The sequence below is a fragment of the Eublepharis macularius genome, chromosome 11 (genome assembly GCF_028583425.1).
Source record: "Eublepharis macularius isolate TG4126 chromosome 11, MPM_Emac_v1.0, whole genome shotgun sequence".
Lineage (NCBI taxonomy): Eukaryota > Metazoa > Chordata > Lepidosauria > Squamata > Eublepharidae > Eublepharis > Eublepharis macularius.
Genome location: NC_072800.1, coordinates 17,981,120 through 18,000,334, shown reverse-complemented (window position 1 = coordinate 18,000,334; position 19,215 = coordinate 17,981,120). Strand labels below are relative to the sequence as shown.

General features: G+C 41.8%; 1 protein-coding gene across 2 annotated transcripts in view; it reads left to right on the top strand.

The window, feature by feature from the left end:
- CUL1 (cullin 1) overlaps positions 1 to 19,024 on the top strand; it is a 79,684-nt gene extending 60,660 nt beyond the window's left edge. The window contains exons 12-22 of one of the 2 annotated variants that reach the window (XM_054991187.1): positions 1,710 to 1,758; positions 2,032 to 2,163; positions 3,580 to 3,697; positions 4,228 to 4,304; positions 6,071 to 6,202; positions 7,009 to 7,101; positions 9,295 to 9,342; positions 9,432 to 9,514; positions 15,981 to 16,086; positions 16,989 to 17,102; positions 18,391 to 19,024. In XM_054991187.1, the coding sequence (XP_054847162.1) occupies positions 1,710 to 1,758; positions 2,032 to 2,163; positions 3,580 to 3,697; positions 4,228 to 4,304; positions 6,071 to 6,202; positions 7,009 to 7,101; positions 9,295 to 9,342; positions 9,432 to 9,514; positions 15,981 to 16,086; positions 16,989 to 17,102; positions 18,391 to 18,471 (1,033 nt within the window). In that variant the 3' untranslated portion in view covers positions 18,472 to 19,024. Of the gene's footprint in view, positions 1 to 1,709; positions 1,759 to 2,031; positions 2,164 to 3,579; positions 3,698 to 4,227; positions 4,305 to 6,070; positions 6,203 to 7,008; positions 7,102 to 9,294; positions 9,343 to 9,431; positions 9,515 to 14,073; positions 14,890 to 15,980; positions 16,087 to 16,988; positions 17,103 to 18,390 lie in introns of those variants that run through there. The other variant, XM_054991186.1, reaches the window with a different exon arrangement.
- The last annotated feature ends 191 nt before the right edge of the window (positions 19,025 to 19,215 follow it).

The following is a 19,215-nucleotide window of genomic DNA, read 5'->3' as shown; positions in this document are numbered from 1 at the left end:
TGAATGGCACTGATTGGCAGATGTGTACACAATGCTGTCCAAGTTAGGGCGTAGATCCAGAGGACTTAGCCATGTTAGTCTGTAGTCGCAAAATAGTAAAGAGTCCAGTAGCAACTTTAAGACTAACCAACTTATTGTAGCAAGTTAGAGCGGAGATCAGAGGTGATATAAAAGATGCAGCAACATAGGACCAACACTCTTCATAACAAATAAGGGCAAACAGAGCATGTCAGGGGTAGAGCGCTCTGTGCCATTCAGTTACCAGGAGGTCGACTTGGCAGCACACATGATAAGTGCAGTGATATATTCAGGGTGCAAGTCAATCCAGTAAGTGGCATCTGGAAGTGGTAGAGGCTGGCATTAGTCCAGCTAAGTTGGGGAGAGCATGCCTGACTCTTGCAGTAAAATAGTTGACCTCCTGCAAGTTCGCTTATTATAACCCCCCCCCCCAATCCCCCAAACTACCCAAGTCAACCTAACTTATTTGGAGTGTTTAGAGGACTAGGAAAGAGTTAAAGAAATTCTTTCCTTAAGTTTGCTGTGCCCTTCTTTAAAAAAAATCCTCTTGGAAGCAGTCCCATTCCTTCTCTAGGTTCTGAAAGGAGAGGATAGGCTATTGCAAACTTCAGCGGGCTAAAGTTTGAAGGACAGTTTGTCATGCTTATTTGAAAGATGTTATGGATATCAGCTTGTTCATAGACAAAAGGAGATAAAAACATTCCTCTTCTTGAAATAATGTGTTTACTTGGCTTTCCCCCCTGAGTTGCATTGTTATAGGGTGATCCTGACTTTTGAGGTTACTGGGATACTTTAGGAAAGGAACCACTGAGCGGTGTTCCAGATGTTTTCATGTATGTGGCCTTTTTAGGGTCTGTTTTGGAGCGGGCAGCATTCTTCTTGATGCTGGAATTGGGTCTTGGGATCATGTACTTTTTACATGTAAATAGTTTCAGGTCAGTATCTGCGTTTGTCTCTGGTACCTTTTTAAATGTAGAAACCTTCATTTAAAAAGGTCCGAGCCCAATAGCACCTTAGAGACCAACAAGAGTTTCCAGGGTATAAGCTTCCCAGAGTCAAGCTGCCTTTGTCAGATACCAAACAAATTTGACAAAGGGAGTTTGACTGTTGAAAACTTACATTCTGGAAACTCTTACTGGTTTTTAAGGTGCTGCTGGACTTGAACCTTTTTAAATGTAGGTTTCTCTCTTAATGTCAGGGCAGATCTTGCATTCGTACAATAGTCTTATTAGAACAATACTAGAGAACTTTAGAACAGTACTAGAGAACTTTCAAAATAGAAAAGAGTCCAGTAGCACCTTTAAGACTAACCAACTTTACTGTAGCATAAGCTTTTGAGAATCACATTTCTCTTCATCAGATGCAGATGCAGAACTGTGGCTCTCGAACGCTTATGCTACAGTAAAGTTGGTTAGTCTTAAAGGTGCTACGGGACTCTTTTCTGTTTTGCTACTACAGACTAACATGGCGAACTCCTCTGGATCATAGAACTTTCAGTTGCTGTTAAGTATTGTAAACTACCCTGAGCCATTAGGATGATTTAAACCAGCTAAGAATTAGAACTAGACTTGTATTTTGGAGTTTTGCTCTATGCATTTCAGAGTCGTGATACTCTGATGCAGAAGGGATCCATGAATTGCCAATTGTAAATATGCTGAACTGTAATAAAAACAGTGTACTTTTGACTGCAGCTCAAAGAACCCAGAAGAAGCTGAGCTTGAAGACACGCTCAATCAAGTGGTAAGGCTTTTGCAAAGTTGTCTTCCGTATTCACAAACCCTTTTTGTTTCTAAACTAGATTAAAGCTAACACCACTGCTTTATAAATACTACTGTGCTTAAAACTAGACTGTGCTGTCCATTCGGAATAGCTTGAAAAGCCATAGCCTCCTTTTTTACATTCCCCCAAAGAGTTCTAGAATTATAGCTGCCCATTTTATTAAGCCTGTGAATACTGTTGAATGCAGTTTGTGTCCTTTTGGAAATCACTACTAAAAGTGCATGCTCTTTCCAGATGGTTGTCTTCAAGTATATTGAAGACAAAGATGTGTTTCAGAAATTTTATGCCAAAATGTTGGCAAAACGGCTCGTGCACCAGAACAGTGCCAGTGATGATGCCGAGGCAAGCATGATCTCCAAGCTGAAGGTAAGTCTGCCCCCTCCCACCCGGCCTTTCCTTATTCTTTGCACGTGCCAGGACCATCCTGTAAAGCTGTGCTTGTGGAAGGTACACGTGATGGTCAAAACGTCTGCTTGAGCAATCTTTTAAAAAACACACCAAGATCCTTAACGCTTTTCATTCCTGTTGTGTTGGTACGAGATGACCTTGGCACATTTGCTCCCCCTGCAGTCTGCAAGGAAGCAGTTACTTGTTCATTAGTCAGCGTTGCCCATGTATGCAAATTGCTTGGGCTGATTAACAACACACCTCTCTGGTCCGAAGAACTCTACCCTTGTATGCAGCAGCCTGTGTCAGTTTCATTCATCACCAGCTCCTGGTGACTTGTTGTGTGCAGCAGTTACTGTGCACAGATCTGAATTCCTTGCTCCCAGTTCGCAGCGGCAGGCAAGGCACAGATTGGCTGCGCATAGGAATTTTAAGTGGCTCTCTTCTTTTGGGAGGCAATCTGTTAGTCGGCAGGGTACTCAGAATTGCTAAGTAACTTTGCAGATATGAAATCTGAAGCTCCTTTGTTCTGGGTCAGACCGTTGGTCCGTCTAGATGACCACTGTGTGTCCTACCTAGCAGAAGCTCTTTGAGCTGTGAGGCAGGTACTTTTATTTGCTTGTTTTCAGCCTGATCACACAAGGTTCCTTTTAGCTGAAGATTAAACCTTGGACCTTTTGTACTTGCAGGGGGGAAAAAAAGTGTCCTGCTACTCAGCTGTAGCCACTTCTATAGAAGCAGAAGTTACAAGCTGATACAGATCTTTACAAGCCTGTTTGCCCACATATATCTGTATTAGTCACTTTTGACACATCAGTAGCCGGAAAGGAAGAAGTGAAAAATGCTTCCTTTCCAATATATGAAGTTTCCCTTTTTTGGAGATGATTTTACTCACCATAGGCAACTAGACCTGGTGGTTGAGTTTGATTAGTTTTTTTGGGTAGTTCTGTTGTACTTTCAGGCAGAAGTCTTTTTTGCACATAATTTTGTTAGTATTACAAACAGTACCGCTGATGTTCCTTAAACCTTGTCAAACCATTGCCTTTTATGGGGAACTGTGGCACATAGTTCTTGATGGGATTTGGCACACTTTCAAGAATAGGTGGCAGTCTGAAATGCTGTGTGTGCTCTTTGGCCTTGAGTGTTGCAGCAGAGTGACAGTCAGAAGCCACACTATTCCAGGAGCATATTTTAAAGCCTTCAGACTACTTAAAATAGCTTTGTCCCCCTGACCTCCAAGACAACGCACTGCCTTTTGGATGGTGTAAAGCACATTGTAAACAATCTCTGTTATTGGAGAGTTTGGCCCAGAATCTTGCAATGTTAGTGTGTAATCCTTGCCGTTCCTCTGATAGAACACACAGCCTTACAGTACTGTTATGTGATTGATTACAGCAAGCGTGTGGCTTTGAATATACCTCAAAGCTTCAGAGAATGTTCCAAGATATTGGTGTAAGCAAGGACTTGAACGAGCAATTTAAAAAGCACCTGTCCAATTCGGAGCCATTAGATTGTAAGTGAATGTAATTTTAACTGTTTGTTTTAAGGCCTTAATTATTATTATATCACCCAGCTGTCTTTGAGTTCTGTGATGAGTCAGTGAGTGATTGATGAATAAATGAACTATAATAGAAAAAAGTATGTGGGAGAACGTTGTATTGGTGAGGAGCCCAGGTAGCACATTCCCTTTGGAAAGCAAATGCGCATCATGTCTTAGTTAACTCACAGGTTGAGGAACTCATTTGGTTAACCCAGATAAAAGATGTGTTGGTCATGTGTAAATGGAAAAAAGATGAACAATCCTGCTGCTAGTTGGTTGAAGATGTGATTCCAAGCATGTTAATTGGTCAGATCCCATGTTTTGGGCGGGGGGGGGGGGGAATGTGCCTGTTGGACCTTTCCCAAGACAACTTTGTCTCATTGACTCTGGGAGTTCAGACCCTTCTTCTTTCCCCCCCTCTCCTTTAAGTGGTTGATGCTGGAGTTGTAGTAGCAAAACGGTTTCTGAAATCAGCTAATGGATGTGCTTGTTTCCTCTTCCAGTGGACTTTAGCATACAAGTGCTGAGCTCTGGATCCTGGCCCTTCCAAATGTCTTGTGCGTTTGCTCTCCCCTCAGAGGTGAGGCCACCTTGGTCTTTCAGCTTGCCATCTAACTTATAGGAAAGTTGCATTTGTCTTTTGCAGGGGGGGCCAGTGGCATAAAACAAAACCCATTTAAGCCGCGGTTATGATGTGCCGAGTATTATAGATGCAGGTGTTGGTCTTTGGGGCTGAAAAGATGGGGTTGTTTTCTTCACTTCTCATCTTCATGTGCAGTTTGACAGCTTAAATTGCAGCTTAAACGCTTGAAATGTTGAACTTGTTAATTTTTTAAAAAAGTATTGGTGTTAATTCTGTTGTACCAAAGTAAAACAGAAACCGTGGCATTTTTAAGAACAAAGTTTATTCCAGCATAAGCTTTTGTGAGCCAAACCTCATAATTCGGATATGATTGCCTCTAGAAAGAGAAATAAATTAAAGCTCTTCAAAGCAGTTGGAAATGTAATAGGTGTAAAATGTTTGGACAAATGAGTTCTTGGCTAAAAGCATATTACCTCTGTTGGGTAAGACGTTGTGTTTCATGGAACAGATGTGCTACTGATATAGCACATACCATAGGCAAAAATGAGCAACATAAAACAGAAATTAAGTGGCACTTTTGATACCAACCATGTTTATTCCAGCAAAAGCTTTTGTGAGTCAGAGCCTCCCCTCTTCACATGCATAACATGAAAAGGAAATTTTATTGGCGGAGGTGTTTGTGGCATGTCATAGATCCATCAGTTGTGTGGCTCTCCGCATAAGGGACTGGAATGGAGATGCCTGCTTCACTTCATGAATGACGAGGGGTTCTAGCTTCTCATGGGGTTTGCTTTTCTTCCAGATTCTAGCTTGCTTTAGAAAATAACCAGGCAGCAGCAAGCCCTCACTGTTAAGCACAAGGAAGCAAAGCGTACGTTCCACGTCAGTATTGTGATTGTATGTTATAATTGTACTAATTATGCTGTAACACATGGTGAAAACCCGATCCATGCTTATTAATGCCTCTGTAATGTGGCTAAGCTTTCTGCAGCTGAACCTCAGGAAAGGCTGGAGCCTGCAACCTCGTCGTTCAGGAAGTGCAGCATCTACGTCTGTTTCAGTCTCTTCCCTAGAGATTCACCGCAGAAGGATTAATGTTTTGCCACACCTCGTGTAAAACTTCATTTCATATTGTGCATCTGAAGAAGGGAGTTCTGACTCAAAATTATGCTGGAATAAGCTTAGTCTTAAAGGTGCCACCTGATTTCTGTTTCACTTTGCTCATTTTGGTCTGTGGCATGTCAGTGGCATATATCTTGTGAAATACGCAGTCTTATTAGACGACAGCGGTAATACAGTCAAGATGTCCCTTACTAAAATATTTGGCATTTGTTGCAAACTATCCACATTGCCCAGCTTTAGTTTTACAATCAAGCAGTAATATCTTCTGTACTAGACAAGCCTTGAATGCCTGCTATATGGAGGTATACAGTCAGAAAGGAACTTACCTCTAGCCTGCCTTTGTCTGGCAAAAAACAAAGGCAGTTTTTTTCCCTGTTAAAAGTGAAATGGCTCAAAAGATTAAAATGCTTGAACACAGTTCTCCTGTGGAGGAGCCCTGCAAGGGAACATTTTAATTTTTATTCCGTGGTTCCCATTCATTTTAAAGGAACTTGAGTGGAGAGGTCACATTTGATTGCATAGCATCATCTTCCCTAGTTATTTTCCCTTGATACAGCACAATCTAATTTGGCTGTAAACTAAGCTGATAGCATAAATTTAAGATCAGAAATGTGAACTTAACTTTTTTTTTTAAAACATAGTTGGAACGGAGTTACCAGAGATTTACTGCTTTCTATGCTAGTCGCCATAGTGGAAGAAAATTGACCTGGTTGTATCAGCTATCCAAAGGGGAGTTGGTTACCAATTGCTTCAAAAACAGATACACACTGCAGGTGAGATGAGCGTTGTGTTGGGATCAGCACTGTGCTGTAAACACTGATGAATGTCATGAGTTGGAGCTGTATTTTAGATAAAACAGGCAGGAAGAAAAGCCCCTTCTCGAACATTTGGTAAAGGGTTGGTTGTGAGAAAGATAGGGGGAAGGGTTGGGGGAAGTAACTGGACCAGAATTTGGTTTGAATACATGTGGTGCAGCAACCTTGTGATGCCATTCTCCCCCCCCCCCAAAAAGAAGGGTAGGAAATGAATGTAATAAAATAAAGAGGCAGCTGCAGGTTTCATCCATTATGCTGTATGTAGAAGTTTTGGGTTATACCATCCCCCCCCTCCCCAATTGTTCTCTCTCCTTTAATATATTTTATTGGACCTTGGATTGTGAGCCCTGCAGGAATGATGATCAGCCCAGCATATTTATACTTAACATCCCTTTGTGCGTGAAGGGGGCACTCTGTTAGGATTCTGTGACCCATTAGTATACTGCTGCTTATAAATCAAAATAGTATTTGGTTGAAAGGACAGCCAGCTTTTTTGATAAGAAGGGCAGCTATTAAGATGAATTTTTCTTTGGCTGCATGCCTTGGGGCCCAGTGGGCATAAAAAGAGGTTTACTTGTTTTTAGATTTCAGGATTTAACTCTTGCTGGACCTTTGTGAAAGAGTTCCTAGCATATGATGATGTAGAATGAACAGAATGACGAAGTCCATGCATTTGCTTTCTGTGTGAAGCATCTAAATTCTTTTCATGTTGTTTGATTTTGAATTTTAATTCAAATGCAAAAACTTCCCCCTCTTTTTTGAAGGCATCTACATTCCAGATGGCAATTCTACTGCAGTACAACACAGAAGATGCCTATACTGTACAGCAGCTGACAGACAGTACTCAAATAAAAATGGTGAGCAAGGTGGAGTTTCTCCAGTTCCCTTTTGTACCATATCAATGAAAATCTCATGTTGTCCTTGGTTTTCTTGTATTCCTGAATGCTTCACATTAATCACTACAAAGGGGGCAAAATTCAGTATTGTGAAGATTGCAGCTTTCATTTCAGAAATGTAACAGATTTCTAGCCTTTGTGAATGGGAAGACAGGCTTGAAAAGCAAAGTAAGGGGGAGTTGGAGGGTGGACTTCACTACCCCATGTTGGTTTATTGACCCTCCTCATAACTAGCAGGTGCAAAGTAAACATTTGCTTGACTTGAATATGCCACAGAATTGTGTTTTGCTGGAGAGCGCACAGGGCTCTACCGCAGTGTCCGCCAGCCTGTAGGTCAGAGAAGCCGCAGAAAGTGGGTTGCGGGCCAGCCTTCTCTAATGGCTGCCTCTACCTGTTGCATAGCCGTCTTTCTCTGCTCTCCCTCTGTGCCGGCTTCTCACATTCTCCCTTCCCCCTGCCCTTTGCAAAAATAATGAGGGGGGAAAGCCAGGTGGCAACTAATAACATTTTAAAAAATATTTTGTATTTATTAGTGCAAAACAAAAAACAAACGGAACCAAAAAAAACAATGCTGGCAACAATACTGGCAAATCTATATATGCACGTCAATAAAAGATTTCCAAATATCTAAAAATAACTCCATACACAATTGCTATCTGTATGCCATATGTCCAAATGTCAGTAAGTTTGTAAGGTCCTGAATCTAGTGAATTACAGGAAGTGGGCTTTTGTCTTTCCAGTGTTGTAGTATAAGTCTTTTAGCTACCATAAGGGCACAAAGGATCCATTTCTGTTGACCATCAGTTAGGTTCCAAGAGACAGGCAAATAGTTTAACTGTACATTAGCATCCTCAAAAATAAATGAGTATTCTAATGCAAAATTAATATGGGTAACAACTTTCTCCCCAAAGGGCTGAATGACTGGACATGTCGAAAGCATATGCTTAAGAGACGCCTCTTGAAAATTATATCACCAATAGTTAGACACTGTACTTAGTCCTTTAATAAAAAGGTGCTGTGGTGTCTAGTATATTCTAAACATAATGTTTTGCTGAATAAGTCGCAGCTTAAGATCCATAGCAGAGACCGGTATAAGGCTTAACGCCTTATCCCATTGATTTGGCAGAATTGGTCTCTCTAGCTCATTATTCCATTCATTTCTGAGATAGTGTGTATCATATTTATTGACCAACATCAGATATTTATATACAAATATTGGAGATTTTGTTTTCTATATTGATTCAATAAGTTTCCCAAAGTGGGGGAAATTCTGAAGCACTCAAAGTTGCCGGGCCATATTTGAACACCAACAAATGTTGCAATTGTAAATACTGCCATTAAGCAGAAGTTGGCAGATTAGTTGAGAAGATGACAAAGATTCATCACCATAGCCTATCACTTGATCGAAGGTAAACAATTCCCTTGTCTGTCCAAGCCTTCCATAAGAAAAATTTCTTCCTAATTTTTAAATCTGGATTGGATCATAATGTTAGTTTAGCATGTGAAAATGGGTCAGATTGATAATTGTGATTTTATGCGCTATACTGCTCTAGCTGCAGAAATTGCAGGCGGAAGGAAATCCATTTTAACAGACTCCGTTGCTAATGCATTCCACTTAAAAAGCGGCTCCTAGTAACTTTACAGGTATACACATTTTCCTATGGAGAATAACACTGCCTGTAGGGAAATCGTCATGTGTGAAGCGGCTCGTGTAAGAACCGACTTCAGTGCTTCACGTGAGGCGAGGCTTTGTGCTTTGGACTGCCCCTTGCATGGGGTTCATAGTAGGACGTGACGTTTGCTGGTTTCTCAAAAACACGTGGTTAGCCACTGCAGAAAATGGGCAAGATGGGTGCCAAAGCCTTGCCTTGAGTGTCAGAAAACCTCAGGCTGACCATGGATGGGTCACTATACCAAGTAAATTTGGACCTGTGGGTCACCATATCCAAAAGCCTGGGAATCGTTTCTCTACATCATGCCCCCAAAGATTAAATATATGGCATTCTTTCAGCATGTGCGCAGAAACTTTCTGCTTTCTTCACCATCATCAAAAAAGCCTACAGAATTTATTTTCTCAAATTAAGATTACATATGTAGACTGTTAATTATAAATAGCCACTAAGGACTAATCCCTGTCTCCCCTCTGACTTTTAGGATATTTTGGCACAAGTTCTACAGATTTTGTTAAAGTCAAAATTGTTGGTAAGTTTGCGTGTATGTGTGTGTGTGTGGGAGGGAGAGATGTGAATGAATTACAGTCTCTTACATTGCTATTTGTTGTTTGTTCATAGGTTCTGGAAGATGAAAATGCAAATGTTGATGAGGTGGAGTTGAAGCCAGATACCTTAATAAAATTATATCTTGGTTACAAAAAGTAAGGAAGAATGACTTCTACAGATAGTCTGTGTATAATTATAGGAGATTTCTTAGAGTTGTGGGGGTGGAAATTATCTGAAAACATCTTCAAGCCCATATTGATTGATTAATGAGATTTGCTCTGGAGGCTTTCTGTCACAGTTCCCACTGAAGCACAGACATGCCATTCCATGCCAGATATCTAGGCCAAATAGATTGATTTTTCTGGGTAGCACCATGATTGTATATAACCATGAATTATCCTTTGACCTTGCTTAAGGCTGAAGTGTGTATTCTGCACCAAATTGTATTATGATTTTCCTTTCAGAACACGAGATGTAAATTGAGCAAAACCAGTTTTTTTAATTTTTAAGAAGAATTTTGAAAAATGCTAGTTTTGAAAAGAGTTGAAATATAGGAAGGAATGCAGAGGCTGAGGCACAGGGTCTTGGCCCCTGAAAGTACTCTTGCACTTTCTGAGTTGCTGGTGCAGATTGGATCAGTATGTAAGAAACATTGCATATGCAGTGTAACTCTTGGACCAAGATGGCTGTGTGGTTTCAAGCACTGTTCCTCATGCAGACACACGGGCCAGCGTTGTGCTTTCTTTGAGTTCCAGCAGCCAGTGTGATAGCGTGGTGAGATTTTGTCGGAAAGAGCCTCCGCTCAGCTGTGATGATCGCAGGGTGAACTTGGCCCAGACGTTCGTTCTTAGCCATTCTGTTTCATGGGACTGTTGTGAAGTTTAAAATGGTGGGGGGTGCTGAGTTCCTTGAGAGGGAGGATAGGACTATGAACATTTTAAAAAAATCATGATGTAGAAGTGACGCCCCCCCCCCAAGCCGGGCAAACATTTCCTTGGCTCCTCAAGGCAGGGTGCCTTGTAATGGAGGGGAAGGAAGCATTGAAGAGTCTAGTTCTAAAACAAATATTTTTAAAAAACAAATTTAATTTAAAATTTCTGCTTGCTGCTCAAGGAGAATAACACCCATTGTCGCAACTACAAGATAGTTTTTTTCTATTAAATATTGTTGCAGTGCTGATGGAAATGTGCTCAGAGTAGTGAGGATGGACACGGGATGAGGAGAATGTGGTTGTAGCTCATGCTTATTATAAGAAGGTCTGAATGGGGAGTGGGCTATACTCAGTTCATAGATTAGCATCATAAAATGGCTGCTAAAATGGGTTATAAAATGCAACTCTGAATTAAAAACAAGCAGCACAGAGAAAAGGTCTCCAGCAGGTAGCTGAAGAGGTACTGGCTGCTGCCCAGTAACTTTTGCATCCAAACCCCAAAAACATCCGCCATGTACGTTTTTTTAAAAAGATGTTATTTCATTGGATTTTGCTCTTCACTGTGTAGCTGCTAGCTTCATTTATTTACTTACTTTATAATCACTCATGGAATAAAGATTTATTTTTTATCCATCCTGAATCTACTGCCCATCTGCTTCATTGGATGCCCTCAAGTTCTAGTATTTTGAAAAAGGGAGAAAAAGTTCTGCCTGTCCACTCTCTTTACCCTGTATGTAATTTTATAAACCCCTGATCATGCCCCCCCCTCCCCGGTTGTCTTTCCTAACCTGAAAAATTTCATACTTTTCAGCTTTTCCTCATAGGAAAAATGCTCCACCCCCATAATCCTCATGGTTGTCTTCTTCTGTACTTTTTCCTGCTTTGCAATATCCTTTTTTAGATAAGGTGACAGAACTGCAAACATATTCCAAAAGACGCCTCACCATAGATCTGTACAGAGGCTTTATAATGTTGGCCATTTTATTTTCAATCTGTTTCCTAATAATCCCCAGTATAGTTTGCTTTTTTCACTGCTGCAGCATACTGGGTTGGCACTTTCATTGAGCTATCCACTATGACACCAAGGTCTTTTCCCCTCTCAGTCTCAGCAAGTTCAGACCCTATTAGCATATACTTGAAGTTGGGGGGAGTTTGTTCCAATGTTGGGATTTGGAGATTTTTTAAACTTCATTTGCCACTTTGATACAGCCCTCTTTCCATTCTGCTTCAGTGCTCATGCACACGAAGCACAGCATGACCAAGAGATGGGAGTTCTTTGCTGTCTGTTCTTTAATGTGAAGTGCAGCCGTTCCAAATGATGGCAAGCGGGGTGGATTGTCCATTATGGCACCTCAGAAAACTCCCAGTGGGCCACTTCTTTGGAGCCCCCCCCCCAGGACCCTACTTGCCTGGCCCACCCCAACAAGTTGTGCTGCCTGCTCACCCAACCCCAGTAAGTTGTTCCACCCACTTGTCTGGCCTGGGCTAGTCCCTTTTCAGGGGTGTTTTGGCCTCCCTCGGTCCTCCCCTGGTGAGCATTTGCGACTCTCCAGTTTTCTGGTACAGTGGCTGGTTTTTAGTGATAAGTTACATGTATGGATTCAACTGTCTCTCATTTGAGTTCCCTAAGAACTCTTGGGTATATGCTATCAGGTCCTGGAGACTTAATGGTTTTTAATTTCTGCCACAGGTCTAGAATTTCATCTCGTGTCACATTAACTTGACTCAGTTCTTCAGGATCCCTTCTTGAAAATAGTGCCTGTGACATGGATACCTGCTCCACACTTTCCGCATTGAACACAGATGCAAAGAATTCATTTAGCATTTCTAGGATCTGTCTGTCTTCCTTTAACAATCCTTTTTTATTGTGGAATTTTTTAAAATTTAAATTATAAACAATAGCATAAAAACTATAGACAGCAGAGGATAAAAAAATTCTAAAAAGAAGACATACTAACAATACATAAACAAGTGAAAAAGAAAAAAAAGAAAAAGAAACCCTTAAACTACAGGTTGAGTTCCGATTTTCTCCTCCACAAATGTAGATCATTTTCAGAATCTCACTTATTCTATGTTAAACATAAGAGCCCTCTTTTTTTCTATTGTTCATGGTTCTTAATCCATAAATCCAGATGTCGTCAAATCCTTATTATCCATTCCATGTAAAAAGTCTTTAAACAGTTTCCATTCAGTCAAAAATGTAGCTAATGTATTTTCTCTAATCAGTGAAGTAAGTTTTGCCATTAACGCAAACTCAGAAAACACTTTTATCCACCATTCCTCCACTGTAGGCAATGTTGGAGTGTTCCACTTTTGTGCATCGAGTACTCTTGCTGCCGTAATCAAATATAAAAACAAAGTTCCAAAGCTTCTTTCCAACTGGCTGTCCATTATTCCCAACAAAAAAGTCTCTGGTTTCAACGATTTTAATCTTCTAAATCTTCTGAATCAATGATTGTATCTGCAACCAGAAACTCTTTGCTTTCTTACATGTCCACCACATATGAAAAAATGTCCATTCTTGTTTAGCACATTTCCAACACGCATTTGAAGCATCCTTATACATTCTAGCAAGTTTTTCAGGAGTCGTATACCAATGATGCATCATCTTGTAGAAATTTTCTTGGATAGTAGAGTTTAATGTAAATTTCAGCCCCCTTGTCCCTTAGCAATCCTTTTATTCTCTGGTTATTCAAAGTCCCAGCTGCTTCTCTGACTGGTTTCCTGTTCTGGCTATTTAAAGAAATGTTTGTCTTGAATCTGCTCCGCAATTTATTTTCATATTCCTAATTATTAACTTGCACTTCTTTTGCCAGACCCTGTGCTCCATTCTGTTCACTGCAGACTTGGCAGGGCCTTTCTGGGGAATGCATTCCCTCTAAGGTTCAATCAGCACATCCTCAATTGATTTGACTCTCTTGTGTTTCCCTTTCAGGTTCCTTTTAACTATTCCCTTCATTTTTATAAAGTTCCCTCTTTTGAAATCGGATGTTACTGTTTACTGGGATCAGGACTTCAGGGATAACTGTCCATTATCATGAACGCAGAACTTAATAGCATTGTAGTCACTATTCCAAACTTAGCATCAATAATTCTAATAATAACTCTGCATATATCCTGCTTTTCTAAACTGATTACAAAATCAGTGTTGTTAGACACAATACAGCTGTGGAGCTGGGACTGAGGCGTGGCTTACACAAAGCCACTCATGGCAGTAGTGGGATTCAAACCACTTAACCACTCCAGCTCTCCTATCTTGGCTCAGAGACTTCTAGCATTGGCACATAGACACCTATAAAGTGTTTGCCTCTCCTGCAACCCTCTCCTCCCTCGGCTCCTTTGTGCACATGACCCTCCTTTGCTATCCTATTTCTACTACCAAGTTATTTTGTGCTTCTACCGTATATCCCTGAGTGTTTACACTGTCAGTCCTTTGGATTGACTTGTCCCAAACTGTGGGCTCCCCAACTCCAGTTCGCTTTCCCCCGGAGCTAGTTTAAAAACTGCTCTGCCACCTTTTTGATATTATGTGCCAGCACTGTGGTTCCCTTTTGGTTCAGGCCCATCTCTTTTGTACAGCTTCAGCATGTCCCAGAAAGTTCCCTAGTGCCTAACAAATCTAAACCCTTCCTCCAGGCACCACATTTTCATCCACGCATTGAGACTCCTAATCTGTGCCCGTCCAGCTGGCCTGGTTTGTGGAACTGGTAACAATTCTAAGAATACTACATTTGCGGTCCTGGCCCTTAACTTTCTGCCTAGTAACCTAAGTTTTTCCTCCAGGACCACACGACTACATTTCCCAATGATACTGGTGCCAATGTGCACCAAGACCGCTGACTCCTCCCCAGCACTATCTATCGACCTATCTAGACAGCGTGTGATGTCCGCAACCTTCACATCAGGCAGGCAAGTCACTATGCGGTCAAAATGCCTGTCACAAACCCCTCTCTCTCTATTCCTAATAACTGAATTTACCCACCACCAAAAGCCCACCTCCCCCCATATCCTGAAGGGTATCCTTGGTACGAGAGGATGTTGGTCTGTCATCCGAGAAGAGATCCCATCTACGAGATCACAGACCTCCTCCTCAGCCTGCTGCCCTCCGATCTTAAGACTCTCAGTCTCCATGGCAGCAGAAGAGCTGTCAGCACAGGAGCGGGATTGTTCCAGTAGGTTCCTTAAGGTCTCGTCCACAAACCTCTTTTTCACGATATTTATTTATGTACTTATTTATTTATACCCTGCCATTTCTCCCCAGCTGGGACCCAAAGGGGCTGACACCATTCTCCTCTCCATTTTATCCTCACAACAACCCTGTGAGGTAAGCGTTAGGCTGGGAGTGTGTAACAGGCCCAGAGTCACCCAGTAACCATCCATGGCAGAATGAGGATTCCAACCTGAGTTTCCCAGTTCCTAATCTGACACTGTAACCACTGCACCACACTGGATGTATGTTAAACAATGCATGATCTGTTAAATGCAGAAAATTGTATTATGTAAGTAGATAACGATGCAGTGAGAGCAGGATAATGTGTGCAGCAGATAATCCATACTATGTACAATGGTATTTCTGGTGCTGTTCCTACTCCTCTTTCTGATTGTGACAGAACAATCTGTCACAAAAGAAGAGGTTGGTAGCCTGTGTTATAGGAGGCACCGCGTGTAAGCAGACCCAAGCGTATGCAGTTAAGACTCCAGAGGCGCTTGAGAAAATTGGAGTTTGTTCTGCAAGCAAGTGAAAGACGTTGCAAAATTGGAACTGAGAGAGGCAGTGATTAAATTCTTCATGGCTTCTCTCCCGGAAGCATGACAATATTGTGCGAATCTTAGCGTCTCTTTTGTTGACCTTTCTTAAAAGCCAATTTTTAAGAATAAATGTCTCCTACATTTGGATTTTTATTGAGGACTTTCCATAACTTTGTTTCACAAATAAACATCATAGATTGCTACCATGGCGTCACTTTCCTGGACATGTTTTTGCTTCAGTAGTGGTAGAATGAAGCTGCTCATGGTTGAGATAGCATAGGCTTTTTAGTAAGTCGTTTCGTTTAGAGTTACTCTTCTCCAGGGCCGGCGCGCCTATTAAGGCCAGGTAGGCGGTGGCCGCAGGCGCGGGGTGCCGGAGGGAGCGCCGGAGGAGGCGCGGCGGGCGGGAGCGCGCGCCACAAAGCACCAGCCTCCTATCCCTCCCACCCTGCGCCACTGCCGCCGCCAGCACAAGCCCCCGGCCAGGCGCAGCCACCACGGGCAGGCATCTGCGGCGGCGCAGGCAACTGAGCGGGAGAGCTCAGAGGCTGCCTGCTGCAGCAATCGGGCCGGTGGCAGTGTGCGCTCCCGTGATGATGTCACGTGTGATGTCATCACACAGGCTGGTGTGCGCGCATGCGCGCGCGGGGGCGGCCTGCCGGCCGCAAGCGCAGCAGACCCTTGCGCCACCCCTGCTCTTCTCTTACTGGTGACTGCCCTGTGTATCATGAATGTTTTGGGAAGAGTGCAGTCTACTAAAAGATTTGGATTAACAAGCAAATTTATCCACACATCTTCTTTAGAAAGGCTAAGCTATTTTTAGGGGTATTTATAGATTTTAACCTCCCAGAGAAACTGAAATAATGTCCAAGAATCTCTCTCTCTTTTTTTAAGTGCCTTTTTAGAGGAAATCTAATTTTTGCTTGAACTTTTTCTGACAGCAAGAAACTGAGGGTAAACATAAATGTGCCAATGAAGACAGAACAGAAGCAAGAACAGGAAACGACTCACAAGAATATAGAGGAAGACAGGAAACTGCTGATACAGGTAATCTGGAAAAAAAGGGCTCGGCAAGTCCTGCTTTCTTTGGCGCCATCTCTCTGTGGCTGGCCAGGCCTTCTAACAAACTTGCATTCAGGCAAGAGCCTTGGAAGTTCTCAGATGTTTGCAAAAAATTTGGTAGGTAGCAGGCTTTTTGTTGTTGGCAGTGGTTTTGTACAGGATTGAAAAATACTTCCACCTGTGTGTTTAAATAGTATAGACCCCTTTGGGGAGGAAGCTGAGTGTTCCATTCAGCATCATAACAGGTGGTAGATGCTTGTGCCGAACCCCCAACCCCCATGCCATGCCTTCAGAATACATGAATACTTTTTATTAGATTCATGTTTCACCATATACATCCTCAGCACAGTATAGAGCTGGCCCATTGGTTCATACAGACCAGCAGTGGCTTACTGGTTCTTGAAGGCCTTGAGCAGAGGCATTTCATAACCGTACTGCCCCAAAACTGGAGATGCCAGATACTGGACCTTGCACATGCAAACTAAGTACTCTGCCATTGAGCTATGACCCATCGCCTAAATGTCTAATTGCTTATTGCAGTTTCACAATGTCTAGCTATGACTTTCAGATGTAAGAAATGCAGGGGTATTGTGCAAGGGGTATTGTACAAGGACCAGTAGTCTAACATTTAGGAATTTAAGAGCATGTATTCCAGACAGCTACATAAGCATAATTAAGAAGACTGCATATTGTAATTGATAGATTAATCTTTTAGTTGGAAGTTTATGCAGATTAGATGAGTTAGGGAATTACTGCTAATAGACTTGTGTATGTTCCACTGCAGCACACTCCTCTTCCATTTTAATTAAATATACCTGTGAGGAGCCAGGTGTCTGTAGCAACCATTGGCTGAACTAGGATCACACTGTGTTTTTCCTTTGTATTAGGCTGCCATTGTGAGGATTATGAAGATGAGAAAGGTCCTAAAGCACCAGCAGTTGCTTGGAGAAGTGCTCACACAGCTATCATCAAGATTCAAACCACGAGTCCCAGTAATAAAGGTTTGTCAAAAGAGTAATCCAGCTGTGGTTGGAAATAGGAAGCATTTTCTCTTAGCTCTGCAGGTCTGGAAATGCGCACGTGTAGGGAGGTTGCTTAACAGGGAAGCCTTGCTTTTTACATTAAAGAACCCCAGCTGTGTGGATGAACCTGGCCTCTATTATGCCTTGGTGTAGTGTTAACACTACTGGAGCATGCTCTGCACAGGCTACCTTTGAAAATGGTCTGGAAGCTTCAGCTGGTGAAGAATGTGGTGGCCCCCAATACTAATCTGGGCTCGGTGCAGGGGTACCATTTCCCCAGTCTTATATCAGTTGCACTCTTACTGTATGGTTCCATGCCAAATTCATAGTGCTAATTGTTGACTTTTAAAGCTCCAAATGGCCTTTGACCAAGCTGTGTGGTTCAGCAGTATGAATCTCTCCGTAACTTAGGTTATGGAGCTGCCCTTCTCTGTAGACCTGCCTTGAAGGAGGTAAGGTTGGTGGGTACACAGGAGAGGGCATTTATACCTATGGCCCCCAAGCTGTGGAGCCTATTTTCCAGAATTGGCTGAAGACTCGTCATTCCAGATGACCTTTGAAGGGTGTTGAACAACACTTTGTTGTTTGAGCCATTGGTCGTTGTGATTATGACTGTAGCCATTTTGCCTTTGCTTGCCCAGCTCATATGTTTTCTCTGCATGGGTTTTATCGGTGTTTTCATGCTCTTTAGATGTTGCTATTATTTTGGTTGGGTTATTTTTGTTTGTGTTCACACTTCTGTCTTGAATGCTGCCTTCAGTTCTTTTATAGGAAGACAGAATACAAATCTTGCAAATAGATTTCGCTAGTTGTCTCATTAGCACAGTAGGATCCTATATAATCTGTAAATGTGATGTACGGAAAATCTATAGAGTATCCACCAGCTTTTGTGCGCAATGCTCGTTAAGGTTGCCTTGCCTCTGAATACTTTCCTGTGATGCGCAGTAGATAAACTAATCACGTAAGGCAGCACATGCTGGTCAGGTGCAGTGGCTGTTACCCCTTTATGGTCACTTAAATTAGTTTAATTTCATTGGGCATTATGACATACTGTAAGGGGAATCTTGTACAATTGCTATTTCCTCCAGCCTGTTCTGACATATTTTTTTAAATGCCTTGTAATATAGTGACCTTTCAATCTCTAATTGTTTTTCAAATAAGGCTACCATTAAGACCTGCTTCATAGTTTATCTGCAGAAATCCACCACTGTCTAAATGAGAGTATAAGCACAGGTAACAATTCCTTCCTTTCTCTTCCCACTTTCAGAAATGTATTGACATTTTAATAGAGAAGGAGTACTTGGAACGGGTGGATGGTGAGAAGGACACCTACAGTTACTTGGCTTAACAGTTTTTAGCAGCTGTCTGACTGTGTGACACTCGGCAAATGGTTACACGATTGAAAGAATGAGAACAACTGAACTTCATAGCAGCCAGCCTGCTGCCATTTGGACCTCCCATTTTTATAACTGAGACCAGGACTCCCATCAAACAGTCTCGGAATTACATCAGACCTGCTCAGGATTGATACATTTCAAGTATGTAAATATGGACACCAATGCCATTTAACCTAATTTAAGAACAGGAAGGAATCTGAAACCTTCTCCGTGGAGGGTTGCATGTTACTGCATTTAAATCAATACATTGGCTATACGACAAAACAAGCTGTCATCACAGGCAGCACTTAGACATGTTGGCAGCACTTGGAGAGTCTGATCGGGGCCCATGTTGTAATCTGCTATGAAAAATCATTTGTATAGTGTGTTTCATTTTCTAATGTGTGATAAATAAAAAGGATTTAAAAAAAATTCTGTACAAGTTGCATTTGGTTTTATTGTTAAGTTCTATGAGTTATCTTTCTTAAATGTAAATAAAGAGGTATAATGATTATGAAAGCCAGACCAACTGGGTACTGTTTTGCTTTCAGTAGGATTTCAAGCAAAGGACAGTGCTGAGTCCAAAAATTGCAATTCTGCATGAATCCTGTCTCTCTTTATTGTGTACTGAGAAACAATGAAGGGAGGGTTACAACTGGAAGTTTCTCATGCAGTTTTTTAATCTTAAAAACATGAAAGGGCATTATTGCTTCTAT